The sequence below is a fragment of the Hemiscyllium ocellatum genome, chromosome 1 (assembly GCF_020745735.1).
Source record: "Hemiscyllium ocellatum isolate sHemOce1 chromosome 1, sHemOce1.pat.X.cur, whole genome shotgun sequence".
NCBI lineage: Eukaryota > Metazoa > Chordata > Chondrichthyes > Orectolobiformes > Hemiscylliidae > Hemiscyllium > Hemiscyllium ocellatum.
The window spans coordinates 67,908,945-67,924,597 of record NC_083401.1 but is presented as its reverse complement, the minus strand read 5'-3'; the positions used below and the strand labels follow the sequence as shown (position 1 = coordinate 67,924,597).

Here is a 15,653-nt window from a genome sequence, read left to right as displayed (position 1 = left end):
TTGTTCGCCCTACAAAAATGTATAACCTCAGCCAGTTCTGCATGGAAGTTAATTTGTCAATTACACACTTAGCCCAAAAATTAATTGAGGTCTTCCTGCATTTTAATGTTAAAAGAATTATCAGAGGATAAGCTAACATATATTCAATACAATCTTCCAATATCCAACACTAAGATATCCATAAGAAAAGGCAACTTCAACTCCTAGATCATATCACTTAAAGTTGAATTTATTTATGGTGAACATTTTATCTATGAACATATTGCAATTTTAACAAAGTATATTGAATTGTTTTTATTTGTTTCAAGTAACACAGTAGAATTTCACAAGATTCACTGAACAGCAATCAGGAATTGGAACAATCTTCCTCTTTCCCCAGTTTAGGTCACAAAGGCTCAATTTGAATGGGGAGGTGATGATCTCATTGTATTTTCGACAGATGATTAATCCCGAGACCCCAATAATGCTCTGGAGACCTGGGTTTGAATCCTGCCTTGGCAGATAGTGGAATTTGATTTCAATTATTATCTGGAATTAGGAGTCTAATGATGTCCATGACATCAAACCAATAAGCAGATTTTGAAGAGTGGATTGTTTTTGTTTACTGCAAATAAGACAGTTGTTATTGTTGATTGTCCAAAGACAATGTCCATTGTTGATTGTCAAGAAGAAGCTCTCTAGTTCACTAATATCCCAAATACATCAAACACTTTGGGCAGGAATTTAATGTTCAATGTTGACGAGGAGAAAGGTGGGCATAAAAATACATGCCACTGACTGGGACAATGATTTTCTGTCACAAGGTTGTCTTTAGGCCACTTGCCTGAAGGCAAGACAGGGAGCAGTTGGGCTCACAAATGCCAGATAGCTGCTGAGAAACACTGAGAGGTAACTTAAGTATAATTGGCAATAGGTAGCTCTCAGAGGTGTCAGGTATAAGGCAGTTGCCTCAAAGTGGTTTTGGGACAACAGACCGGCACACCCAATAGATTTGAGGCCTATCCCCCTACCTACCTTCAGATGCAACTGCAGGTTGTTCTCTGCAGTGGATCCTTAACTTCAATACCTGGTCTACAATTGTTTATTTTTGTTAAGAGTTTGAAAAATTGGGGAGAACGACTCCACCTTGAGGGTCAAGAGGCCACTCTTCATCATTAAATGGATAAGAGCACACCTTCTGACCACTAATTGGACACTTTGGAGGAAATCACAGAGTGAGAGCTTCTGACGCCAATTTAACTAAAACTACAGTCCTAAAAAGCTACATGAAAAAAATTTGCACTCTAAATCTAACTACTCATCTTCAATAAAGCTAACTGACGGTGAGAAGTACACTCAAGCATTTCACGTACTCCCACACAGTCCAATGATATGCACCAATTCAAGTTTGTGGAACAATAATCATTAATGACGTGCAGCCAGTGGCATTGAAAAATATTAATCATGACATTTTAAGGTGATGAACTTTTACACAAGCTTATCGTTGTCTCTTACAACTCAACATGAATACTACTAATTGAAGAGGGTTTCAATTTTAAAATTATTTGCGTACCTCGTATATTTCTAAAGCAACTGTCTTCACAAACTCTTGATCAACATTTCCTTGCTTTGGTTGAGTCATATGTGCAAATGTGGTGAGAAGGCATATTCCTTCTGAGTTGGTAATGTTGGACAGACATTGTTCAAACATTTGTTTATGTTCAGGGTCTGAATCAAAATAGAGATAAATAATTTAATGGGTTTCAAAGCAGAGCTATTAACATGTACTATCAAATAAATTGGAAGCAATGCACCTTAAAAAGGATTTTTCACAGTGAAGTGTAAATGGCTTGGGCCAGCAGATCCATATTTTTAAAATGCATTTCTCCTATAAATGTGCTGCTTAGAAATTTAAATGCAAGTTATATCTACACCATTTTCTTGAAAGAAATAAATTACAAGTGACAAGTTTCTTTTGAAAGGATGGGATGCTTTATACTGCGGGGGGGTGGATGTGGGGTAGTTCACTTGCGGTGTGCTGCTGCCTAATCTCCTGAATGGGAAGCTCGCTGTGTCAATCCCATTGAACTGATGGGGCTGGAGGGGGAGAGCTGGAGGCTTCAGCAATGCTGCAAGTCTCTTCCACACAAGTGTGTCTCTGCTCAGAAACAAACACCGAGTCAGAGAGAGGGAGCAAGGCAGGCGGAGTGAGAAAAAAAGGAAAATTCAGAAAACTCCGCGCCCCAGAGGAGAGACATTGAATGAATTAACTGAATAATCAATTATTCGAATGAAATATTGCCCACCATCTCATTCAGATAATCGAGGTTCCTATATATTGAAGACGGTTGGGTTTGAGGGAGTGAGAGAACAGGTGGAGATGGAGCCCAAAGGCCAGAAAAATAGTTAGGCAAACAAAAGAATGGATAAAGGTATGCCAGGGAAGGAAGAAAGCTGATAATGGGGACCATAAGTAGGTGAAATGGGTTGGCTCTGCTGAAAGCAACCCATGTGATAACACCTGTCCTGCTCGCATGTCCACATGTCTGGCCCCCTCGGCATACTACAGTGTTCCAGTGAATCACAGCATAAACCGGAGGAACAACATCTTACCTTCAGACTAGGTACTTTACAGCCTTGTAGACCTAATATTGAGTTCAACACCTTCAAATTGTGAACCATTTCTTCCTTTTATTTTAGCTTGTTGTCATGTCCTGTTACCCCTCCCCCCAAGCCAGTGTCTGTCCTTTCAAGTGTGGCAGGAGACATACTGTTGTCCTGCCATTCTCACAGTTTGATCACTTTATTTGAACTATCAAAATCTTTTCTCCACCAGCACCCTAAGCCTACTAACCCCACCCCCAACCTATAGCATAAATGCTGTCTTCTTCACACGTTACTTCAGCTCTGATGAAGAGTCACAATATCATGCTGCAACTATACAAAAAGCTAGTGCGGCCGCACTTGGAATATTGTGTACAGTTCTAGTCGCCATATTTCGGGAAGGATGTGGAAGCATTGGAAAAGGTACAGAGGAGATTTACCAGGATGCTGCCTGGTCTGGAGGGAAGGTCTTATGGGGAAGGCTAAGAGACTTAGGTCTGCTCTCACTGGAAAGAAGGCTAAGAGGGGATTTGATAGAGACATACAAGAAGATCAGAGGATTAAATAGAGTAGACAGTGAAAGCCTTCTTCCTAGGACAATGATGTCAGCTTGTACAAGGGAGCATAACTACAAATTGAGAGATGATAAATTTAAGACAGATGTCAGAGGCAGGTTCTTTACTCAGAGATTGGTAAGGGTGTGGAATGCCCTACCTGCCAATGTAGTTAACTCAGGCACATTAGTGAGATTTAAGCAATCTTTGGAGAAGCACATGGATGACGATGGGAGAGGGTAGGGGGACAAGCTGAGGATAGTTCACAGGTCGGCGCAACATCGAGGGCCGAAGGGCCTGTTTTGCGCTGTATTGTTCTATGTTCTATGAGAGTCATCTAGATTCTAAATGCTAGTTTGTTCTGTCTCCATGGATGCTGTCTGAACGACTATGATCTCTAGCATTTGTTGCTTTCAGTACAGATTCCAGCATCTGTATCTAATTTGCTCCTTCATATGATGACAAGGCCTGGGGTGTAGGGGTGGGTCAAGGACAATGAAGGAGAGTTCAGACCCTAAATTATTGAGTCCTGAAGGTTGCAGGGTCTTCAAGTGGAAAATGAGACGCTGTTCTTCGAGCTTCTGCTGTCTTGCTGCGGACCACTGCAGCAGGCCTGACATACAACTGTTAGCCAGGGAATTGAAATGGCAAGCAGGGTTATTTTTATGGTACTTGTTCTCCAGCTATTCACAATATATATCAATGATTTGGAGATGTAGTCCGAATATAATACCAATAAATGTACAATGATACCAAACTATGCAGGAATGTGTGTTGTGGGGAAGATGTGAAATGTTTTCAGGAGAATTTTGACATGCTTAGTGAGTGGGCAAGAACATGGCAGATGGAAAATAAATGCAAAAATGTGAGAGTATTCACTTGGGTAGGAGTACATGCTTGAGTATTTCTTAAATGGTGACAGGTTTGACAACTTATCTAATCAAGGAGTTTGGATGCCCTTGGCAACAAATCACTGAAGACTAACTGAAGATTTTGTGCAAGCTTTTAAGAAATCTCATAAAATATTAGCCCTTATCGCAAAAGGATTTGAGTTCATAAGTAGTGAGGTCTTGCTTCAATTGTATTGGAGTTAGGTTAGACTGCACTTAGAGTAGGAGTAGTTGTGATTTCCTTATCTCAGGAAATATATTATCACCATTGAGAGAGTGAAATGAAGTTCACTAGACTTGCTTCCGGGATGGTGTGACTAGCTTATGAAGAAAGATTGGGCTTGTATTCTCTTGAATTGCAAAAAATGATGTGATCTAATTGAAGGTATTTAAAAAGATAGTGTAAATGTAGCCAAGATGTTTCTCCTGGTTAGGAAGTTTAAAACCAGGTTGCACAATACATAAATATAAGGAAGAATGCCACCTAGGACTAAGATGAGAAGCAATATTTTTACTTATGCAGAAGGTAATGAATTCACAATTCTGTACCCCAGAGATCTGTGGAAGCTTAGCCTTTGAGAATGATACATTTTTGCTTATCAATGGCTTAATGGATTATTTGGATAGTGTGGGTAAAAGGCACTGAAGTCTTTAGTCAGCTGTGATCATATTGAATGGTGCATTACGCTTGGTTAGACCGAACAGCAACTCCTGTTCCTATTTTTCTAAGTTATGCCAACAATACTTTTGCTTTCCAGCACTGTTGTCTTCATTTCAATGCTCAATTTCCTGAGTAACTTATATTACCTGAATTGTTATTTAGCTGTTCATTTAAAACTTATGAAATGATGTAATTCATTGTGCATACAGGGAAATGTATACTGCTCGTTTCTGAAAATAAGATTTATATTAACAGATACTAATTGATGCAAGGGAGATCAGAACAAGGTAAAAAAATTCAAGTGCAGTCAGAGAAGCAACATTGAGACAGCCGAGAAAAGGCTAAGTTTGAAATATCAATACTACTTCACAGAGAAGATGTTTCTCCTAATCATTCTTACCCACATTATTTTTAAGTTAATTCTCATAATCAATATTGCATACACGTAACTATATGTGAAAAACATGTTCATACCTTTAAGTTTACTTTTGCATTCATCAGTATGCAAAGATGCACACAACCTCTCAATATTTTCACTTTCTGCACAGTGCAGAATGTAGAAGAGTTTCCAAATCATCTGAGTTGATAATGTTTCAAAGGGCATCTCAGACATGAAAAACCAAATTCCCAACCTGTTACAGCAAAATACATTTAGGTTTATTTCTTTCTTAAAATAATTGAGATCTATTATATATACATTAATTTTTTTTTTGTTTAGGCCAGCCAGATGTATAATATATACAATAAATCATGTTTAAGATTTTCCAAAGCTAGCTACTTTGAAAAGTCATCACCAATGAAGGCTTGATTTTCCCAATATTTCAGTGTACAATCACCGTTCACTCTTCTCAACTCCACTATCCAGTTTGCATTGATCTAAAGTGGTATGGAATGATTGAAACAAAACAGATGTTGCTGGAAAAGCTCAGCAGGTCTGGCAGCATCATTGAAGAGAAATCACACATCATCTCTTTCACAGATGCTGCCAGACCTGCTGAGTTTTTCCAACAACTGTTTTTATTTCTCTTTTTTAGCATCCTTAGTTTTTTTTTTGAGTGTTTTTCTGCTGTACAAGAGATTTAGCCCATCTTTCTCCCACCCTGCCAATTGATTAATAGGTGGCAGGTATGAGGAGCCCATCATAGTTAGCATAGTGAACTGGGCTGAGTGACTGCCTTTGACATCAAAGCAGCTTTTGACTAAGTGTGGGCATCAAGGAGCCTTAAACAAATTGCAGTCAATCCACTGGTTGGAGTCATACCCAGCACAATAGAAGGTAGTTGTGATTATCGAAGACCAATATGCTCAGCCCCAAGATATCAATGCAGGAATTCTTCAGGGTCTTTAGGCCCAATCACCTTCAGCTGCTTTATTAATTATCTTCCCTCCATCATAAGATCAGAAATTGGATATGTGCAAATTACCACAGTATTCAGTGGCATTCACAACTCGATTACTGGAGCAGTCTGTGCCCATATGCAGCAAGACATGGAAAACATTCAGGCTTAAGCTGATAAGTGACAAGTAACACCCATGCCACACAAATAGAGGGCAATGGCCATCTCCAACAAGAGAAACATTCAATGGCATCACAATGGCAACAGTCAAGATTTTTGACATAGGCAAAACAAGGCAGCCCTTTTGATTGGCATCCCATCCACATTATAATCCACATACGCACATGTGAACATTTAACCATAATAATTTCTCTATGAGGAGGCAAATGTTTAAAGAATGCATTAAAACTGTAATGGCTCCAGAACAAAACTGATTATTGGTATATACAATACTTTGACATCAACACACCTTTTAGCTTTCAGCACATGAAGTACTGCCCGAAGAACCAGCTCATCAAATTCTATTTGCAGCTTTTCGAGAGAGTAAAACTGGTAATACATCTTAATTTCATTCTCTTTATGAAAAGTGACATATTGAGCCCAGTGGTCACTTACGTAACAAATCGTCCTCCTAGTAATTCAGTTGAAAATAGAACAGTTTAAAAACTGAGAAAAGATGAATTATCTAAACAAATCATGTTATATCTCCTCAGTGTTTTCTACATCCAAGCAACTGTTTCCTTGCTGCAAATATTATGTATTTGTGCTTTTCAATTTCTCTTTATTACACATTTTAAGTTTAAAACATTTGTTTGCAAACAGACAACATGCAAAATGGCCTTTGCATGTAATAATGGTGAAAAATTGTTTTAAGCACATTTTAAAAATGTAGACTACCAACAGAAGAATCTGAGAATTGAAAAAAATGGTATAAACAAGCAAAATACTTCAATAGGGCTTTAAAGAGGGCTATGATTTAATCAGGATGAACCTTTCCCAATCTAGGTAGTCAATGATGATTCTTTGATGCTGACTTGCTCATCATGCAAATAAAGTTGTTCATTATTGCAGATTGCCTTCTTAAAGACATATTTAAAGGAGATTTTGGTGAGCAAGGATTGAATATCTCAGTTAATTATGGTTTCAATCAACAGATGCCAGGGTGAAATGTCAAATTTTCTAGTTTTAAAAATTTTCAAAAATTTAAAAAGTTTTAAAATGTATTCAGTCATCTTGATTCCAGTAACAAATCTATATCATTAGCAAATATTGCAATTTAAATTCATATTTATGCATGCAATGAACATGAAATCGACATTTTGTGCTGGTATAAACCATTTTAGTCCTCTAATCCATTTATCTGAGCTCTCTTTCCTTATAAAACAATGTATAGAAGATTTTCTGAAAACTTACAATATGTGCGATTTTTGAAAAGATTTGTAGCTCACATTGAGCGTCAGGTTGTAAGTTTGCTTGCTGAGCTGGAAGGTTTGTTTTCAGATGCTTCATCACCATGCTAAGTAACATCATCAGTGAGCCTCCGGTGAAGTGCTGGTGTTATGTCCCGCTTTCTATTTGTAGAAAGGACGCTCACTGATGATGTTACCTAGAATGGTGACGAAATATCTGAAAACAAACCTTCCAGCTTAGTGAGCAAACTTACAACCTGAACTTAGAATATGTTACATTCATTAGAGACTTTAATTATTACCTGCCAATACTTCATAAACAGTATTAAATTTACTTTAAAGTAACTGGAGGAAGGAAATGTGATCTAGGTTCGGTGGGAAGGGGTTAGTAGTCAGGAATGGACTTTAGCAACAAGAAAATAATTGATTGCAAGAGTCTGGGGTTTTGGAGATGTAGTGAAGAGAGAAGCCTTGACCGGCAGAGGAGTGGCCAGAAATTTCCCTGAATACCCTTGCTCATCCTATCCAATGAAAAGCTACATAAAAGGCATTTCTTGACCCATCACCTCTAGCAATTTAGTGCTGCTAGGCATCATGAACTTGGAGAAACCCACATGGCAAACAAATATAAACCAGATGTTTAACTGCACTGATACAACCTAATTTAGACAGCATGCCAGAAAAGCTATTGCATTAAAAAAATCAAATGGGTAGCCACGAGGAAAATTGAAAGGCTGTCCAAACTTCCAAATTTTTTCTACATATTCTTCCTGATCTGCTGTGGTGAATTAATATTGAAGTCAAAGTGATTGCTGACAACTGATGTTAACAACTGGTATGCAGTTACCGGAAACCAGTTCTTCTTGAACATAGCTACATTTCTACAATACTATAATAGGTAGTAAAGGAGTACTAGAAAATTGCAGCTCATGCCTATACTATCTATTCTTTCACTTCATTTTAATAATTTAGGTATATGCTATTAGGAATGCGTCACTTAGTTACCAGAGGCCCTAATAAGTTTTCTTTTGAAAGAACTAACACTCTATGACCCTAGATTTGTCCCATATCTGACAATTTTATTTCCACTTACATAAAGAATTTAGAAGTTCTGCCATACCTTCATGCTCTGCTTAAGCAGAGGATTCTAACTTGTGACTTTGCCCCAATCTGTGTGTTTGGTGTAAAGAACACTCAAAAGTGTACCCTCAGCTTTTCATTTCTTAACCATCATCGCCAATTCTATCAATGCAATCCAGAGGCCAACTGCACAATTCTATCCAACACTACCTTTATCTCACCTGATCATCTGACCAATCCTCTTCACAAATTGCCTGTATCGTACTCTGTTAAAAGTCTCCAAACCCACTGCCAGCAGCTCCACCAATGAGGATGCGAATCCAATGATCTTCATCATTTGCTCACTTGTGGTTTTTTCTGGATTGTATTCACCTATTGAACATGAAAACTTCTGTAATGACATTTATAAAATCAATCTTGAAACCACATTCAACGACATGGACGGAATAATCATTCTGTAAGATAGCTGTAAAATTCTCCCAAGTGCACAGTCACTACACTGGACGAATTTAATCATTTCTTATATAACAAGGGCAGAAACAAACTGCTACTTTCTTTTATCTGGATGAACACAGTGAAAATTACAAGTCTCTTAAAATCTCATGACACCATGTAAGATTTGCAGACCACAATAATATGGTCCCCTTGTGTCAATCATGCAAATTCATTACCTATTTGTAAATTCCTATTTGTTACCACACAACTGCTGCAACACTGGTATCTACGCAACATTGTGGTAAACTGCTCTGGTATATCCTGCTTGCCAAAAGCAGGACAAATCCAATTCAGCCAACAATCGGCTCATCAGTCTATTCTCCATCATCAGAAAAGTGATGGAAAGAATCATATCTGACACCCAGTACTGGCTTGTCCAAGGCCACATGACCTCATTATAGCCTTGGTCCAAATATGGAAAAAAAAAGAGCTGAACACCAGATGCGAACAGAGACTGACTGACCTTGCCATCACAGGAGCTGATGACAGGAACTATGCCTGAGCAAAATGAAGTCAACTCTTATCAGACTGAAAACTGTTAGTTGGAGTCATATCTAGTACAAAACAAGATGGTTAAGATTAATGGGTCCATCTATTTCAGTATCAGCACACTGCTGTGGAGAGTCCTTTGGGTACTTCCTTAGGCCCAATTTTATTCAGCTGCTTCAATATCTTTCTCTTCATCTTAAGGTCTGAAGTGGGTATATTCATTGGCAATTACACAATGTTCAGTACCATTCGTAACTCCTCAGATAGTGAAGTATGCCCTGACAATATGCAGCAAGATTTGGACAACATTCAGGCTCAGTCTGATAAGTGATAATATTCACCCCACCAACATTCCAAGCAATGGCCATCTTCAACAAGAGAGAAATTTTTCTTGATAGTCAATGGGATTACCATCACTGATTCCTACACTGTTGACACTCTGGGAGTTGTCATTAACCATACTTAATTTAAATCAACCATACAAATATTGATTCTACAGCAAATAATTCTGCTCTCAAATCCTGTCCAACATCTGCAACTCAAGTCAGGATATGGTGAAAAACTCTCACTTATTTGGAAGCTCAATACCATCTAGAATAAAGCAACTTGCTTGATTAGCACACTGTCCAGCAACCGAAAGCATTCAACCCTTCTGCTAATGATCAAAGCCAACCCTAGAGGGGTGTGGGCCTCAAGAAAAATCACACTGTTTGGTTCCCCCTTTCTCAGTTTTATTCATTTATGGGATATGGTCATTGACAATGAGACCAACATTTATTTCCTATCCTTAATTGTCCATTGGGCAGTTAAGAGTCAACCACATTTATGGCGGCACAGTAGCTAAGTGGTTAGCACTGCTGCCTTGCAGTAGCAAGGACCTGGTTTTAATTCCAGCTTTATATGACTGTCTGTGTAGAATTTGCATGGTCTCCCTGCGTCTGCATGGGTTTCCTTCTATAGTTTAAAGATGTGCAGGTTAGGTGGATTGGTCTGACTAATTTGCCCCGTAGTGCACAGAATTTGCAGATTAGGTGAATTAGCCATGGTTAATATGGAGTTTGGGGATAGATAGAGTGGGGTCTGGGTGGGACATTCTTTGGAAAGTTGGCGCAAATTCAATGGGCCAAATAGTCTTTTTCTGCACTGTAGGGGATTCTACGCTCCAAACTGTAAGTCTGGAGTCTCATGTATGCCAAATTGGATAAGGACACAAATTTTCTTACCTCAGGTACATTAGTAAATCAAAAGGGCTTTTATAATGATCGACAGTGGTTACATAGTTGTCACCAGGTTGAGGATGCAGGTTTGTGACATAAAAGACCACACGGTACCAACTCGTGTATTCAAAGTTACCCCTCACTCTGATTTCTGTTTCTTCCTAAGTGGCTATATTCCCAGCACAAGGTCCCCAAAGTACAGAGTTGTCACTGTGATTCCAACTTACTCTCGGGGCAGCCCCTAGGTAAGAGTGTACACTATACAGCAAAATGCACTGCAGTCACTCATTAAGCTTCCTCTGACTACATCTACCAAACCAGTGGTTTCCAACATGTAATAGGACAAGTGCAATAGACGCACGGGAACAACATGAACTACAAGTTCCCTTCCATGCCACATAACATCCAGATTTGGAGCTATCACAGTGCTGGAACACAGCTGTTGATATACTTATCACACACAGGACTGCAGCAGTTCAAGATGGCAGCTCACCACCACTTTCTCCAGGGCAATTAAGGATAAACAACAACATAATGAAGTCCACTTCCAGTGAAAGTAAATAAGTAGTTCTTGTGTGAGAAATGCTGAATTACTAAATGATTCAGTGAAAAGAAATGGTTCCAGACAGAGGAGACAGAACTGTGAAAAAGGTACAGGAAGAGATGGAAAACACTGTCAAAATCCTGTTTCCAACAGTCACAAAAGTATGACTCTTATCCCACTGTCTCAGTACTGGTTCTTTGCAAGAGCAAATCAAATCTAATTTTATTACTCACTGAAACACTGACTACTGTAACAAATCCTGATCCACATTTGTCAAAAAGGATGAAATGCCTCCCTCCCCTACTGTGTCAAAGCAGACTATGCTCCAACAATGCAGACAGAAATGAATCGTTACTCTTGCTGACTATTTTAAATTGGTGAAGCTCATCAGCGCTGATTCTCAATCTCGAACTTTTGTTATACATCATCATACCCCATCATTTAAAAAAAATCTATAAATTAGCCTTCTTCATTCTAGAGGAAATGCACCACATATCATAAATTGTTCCTCATAATCCTATAACCAATCTTGCTTCCTGGATTCATCTTGGTTAATCTATGCTGAACATGTTGTAAAACCTTTTGCAATGCAGCACCCAAAACTTCCCAGGGTACTTTGACCAAAGCTTTGCATAAATTGGCTGTTCACTCTTGTTCCTTATGGAAACTGAAAATACAAACAGCAATTTTTAGTATTTAAAAGCATTTATAAATCCAAGATTTGCAACTTTTACTCTTTCCCCAACATTCGTTAACAAAACACTATTGTGCTTTGCCCGGCATGATGCTCGTGTAATTATAAAAACATTCAAATTAGTGGTATTACCCTAGGAAATTTGCTGTCTAGAAAAGTCATAATTACCTTTTACAGTTATCCCAAGTAATTGCTTAAATAGTTTATCAAAAGGAAACTGTGACAGAAGCATAATAAAGTCATCCTCAGATAATAGTAGCCAGCTGGTTTCAGGATCTTCATCCTAGATTAGGAAGCAATATGAAACATGGTAACAATGATACTTTAATTTAATAAACTTGTTTCAGGATATATGACACATTTTCCCAGAACTTCACTCCTATTAGCCTCCGAGTTGCAGCATAGTATCTGCACAGCTTTTGCTTTCTTTATTGTTTCAAGGGATATGGATGTCACAGCCAAGCCAGCATTTTGCAGTCTATTTCTAATGAGTGACTTGCTGGGCCTTTCCGATGATAGCTAAAAGTTAACTTGTATTGCTGTGGGTTTGGAGTCATATGTAGACTAGACCAGATAATAGCAGTTTCTTCTATAAGGGATATTAGAACAGTTCAGCATAGGAATGGGCCCTTTGGCTCATGATGTTGCGCCGAACAGGGCGCCAAATTAAATTAATCCTTTCTGCTTGCCCTTGGTCCACATCCCCCCTATTCCTTGTATATTCACACACTTATCTAAAGTCCCTTAAATGCCCCTATCACTTCCACTACTACTTCTGGCAATGCGTTCCAGACTCCTACCACTTTGTGTAAAAAAAAACTTACCCCTGACATCTACTTTTAACTTTCCCTCTCACCTTAAGTGGCCCATAGCATTAGACATTTCAACTCTGGGAAAAAGAATCTGACTGTCAACCTTATCTATACAACTCATAATTTTATAGACTTCTATCAAATCTCCCCTCAGCTCTGCCACTCCAGACAAACAAGCTGAGTTTTTCTAGCCACTTCTTATAGCTCATACCCCCTAATCCAGGCAGTATCCTGGTAACCAAAAGAGAAAATGCTGGAAAATCTCAGCAGGTCTGGCAGCATCTGTAAGGAAAGAAAAGAGCTGATGTTTCAAGTCTAACTGACCCTTTGTCAAACCAGCATCCTGGTAAGCCTCTTTTGCACCCACTCCAAAGTCTCCACATACTTCCTGTAATGTGGCAAACTTGAATTGAATGCAGTATTCTAACTGTGGACTAACCAAAATATTATAAAGCTGCAACATGACATCACGACTCTTGTACTCAATTCCCTGACCATAAAGGTGGCCAAGTCATACACTCTCTTTATCATCCTATCTACTTGCATGGCCACTTTCAGGATGCTGTGGACTTGAACCATAAGATCCCTCTGTACATCCATGCTGTTCAGGATCCTGCCATTAACTGTACATATTTTCTGAACATTTAATCTCTCAAAGGGCAGAAACTCACTCTTACCCAGACTAAACTTCATCTGCCATTTCTCCACCCATGCCTGCAACTGATCTAGTCCCACTGTATCAACCTCGTAGACAACCTTCTACACTATCTACAACTCCACCGATTTTCGTATGTTCTGCAAACTCACTAGTCCACCCATCTACAGTTTCTTCCAAGGCATTTGTATGTATCACAAACAGCAGAGGTCCCAGTACCGATATGTGTGGAATACCACTCGTCACGGATCACAAGTCAGAAAAACACCCTTCCTCTACACTCTCTGCCTTATATGGGCAAAACAATTCTGAATCCACGTAGCCAAGTGACAATGGATCTCATGCATCTTAATCTTCTGGATGAAGCTATTGTGAGGGACCTTGACGAAAGCCTTATTAAAATCCATACATTCAACATCCGCTGCTCTACCCTCATCAACCTTTGTCACCTCCTTGAAAAATTCAATCATGTTGGTAAGACATAACTTGCCCCACAGAAAGCCATGCTGACTGTCCCTAATTAAGCTGCGCATTTCCAATGAATATAAATCCTATCCCTAAGGATTCTCTCCAATAGCTTCCCAACCACTAATGTGAGACTCACCCATCTATAGTTTCCTGGATTATCCCTATTTCTCTTCTTGAACAGAGGAACAACATTAGCTACTCGCCAATTCATGCCTACTTGCCAGTTAACCAGATCTTTGTTTACTCCAATCAATGCTAGCTCATGGTCACCATCACCTAGACAAACTTTCACTTTCAGAATTTTTTGTTAATTGAATTTAAATTCCACCAGCTGACATGGTATGAATTGAACTTATGTCCCTATGTGATTAGCCTGAGCATAAAAATAAATCAATTGATAATAAAGTATGCAAAAAAAAAGAACTGTACCTTTATAGTTCCTTTTCAAAACTGTGAAACATTGCTTCACAGACCATTAGATAGAGGATTAGGATTAGTCCATTTGGCCCATCAAGTCTGGTCCTCCTTTGATTGTGGCTGATATGTTTTTCAACCCCATTCTCCTGGCTTCTCCTAACGTCCTTTCATTCCCGTTACTAATCAAGGCTTATCTATCTTTGTCTAAATATAATCAAAAACCTGGCCTTCACTGCTTTCTGCAACTATAAGTTCCACAGATTCACCACCCTTTGAAGTAAATCCTCCTCATCACAGTTCCAAAGGGTCATTCCTTCACTCTGAGGCCCTTGGATCCTAGTCTCTCTTAATAGTGGAAACATCTTTGCCAAATCTATTCTACTCAGGCCTCTCAGCATTCTGTATGTTTCAATGAAATACCTCCCTCATCCTTCAAAACTCCACTGAGCACAGAACCAGAGTCCTCAATTGCTCCTCATATGACAAATCCTTTATGCCCTCATGCCAGTGATTAGTGGAGTTCCATAGAGGCTCACATTGGGACAACTATTCATGTTAGACACTAACAATCTGGGCTCCCTCCAAGGTCAGCATATCCTTCGTTCTATATGGGGCCCAAGATTGCTCAAAATACAGAGGAACCTCAATTAGCTGAACATCAATTATCTGAATATTGGATTATCCGAAGGAGATCTTGAGGTCCTGAAAGAAACATTTAATCAAAGATGTGTTTCCAACACTGATCGCATGTTTTGTTTACAATGACAAAACAGGCACTGTCTCCAAATGACTCACCTCCTGCCCTATCTCTTTCCCCACACGTTCCCTAGAGTTCTACTCTAAACCCCCGTCCCCCGATAATCTCTCCAACATCGCCCTGTACAGGTTAAAGGTAGAACCTGTCAAAACGTTGCATCAAAAAGTTGTTTTGTGTGTGTGTGTGTGTGTGTGTGTATACACCCATGCTGATTATTTGGAGAATTACCCCACAAAGACATTCAGCAGCAGCATTCTTGTTGTTGGTGCCCAGTCTGGCTGCCCTGGAGAAGGGATGGGAGTTGACTGGGTGGGGGGGGGGGGGGAGCGCAGTTTTGTTGGATAAGTTGGGGGGGCAGGCAGGGGGCAGTGTTGGATGGGGTGTGGGGGTGAATGGGGGTGAGCGTGTTGGACAGATTTGGGGGCGCGGGTGGGGGGGATAGTGTTGGATGGGGTGGGGGGGGTAGATGGGGGGTGAGCATGTTGGTCAGATTGGGGGGGTGTTGTGGGGTTGGGGCAGGTAGGGCTGGGTAGAGAGTGGTGTTGGACGGGGGCGAGGAGCTGTGTTGGATGGGGGTGGGGGTGGTGTTGG

General features: G+C 39.6%; 1 protein-coding gene across 1 annotated transcript in view; it reads right to left on the bottom strand.

Annotated features, from left to right (window-relative positions):
* epg5 (ectopic P-granules autophagy protein 5 homolog (C. elegans)) overlaps window positions 1–15,653 on the bottom strand; it is a 152,262-nt gene that overhangs the window by 107,733 nt on the left and 28,876 nt on the right. Inside the window, exons 8-12 of the mRNA XM_060821832.1 lie at window positions 12,122–12,236; window positions 8,736–8,886; window positions 6,495–6,656; window positions 5,163–5,320; window positions 1,553–1,707 (exon numbers count right to left, since the gene is read on the bottom strand). Of these exons, the coding sequence (XP_060677815.1) occupies window positions 1,553–1,707; window positions 5,163–5,320; window positions 6,495–6,656; window positions 8,736–8,886; window positions 12,122–12,236 (741 nt within the window). The remainder of the gene's footprint in view (window positions 1–1,552; window positions 1,708–5,162; window positions 5,321–6,494; window positions 6,657–8,735; window positions 8,887–12,121; window positions 12,237–15,653) is intronic.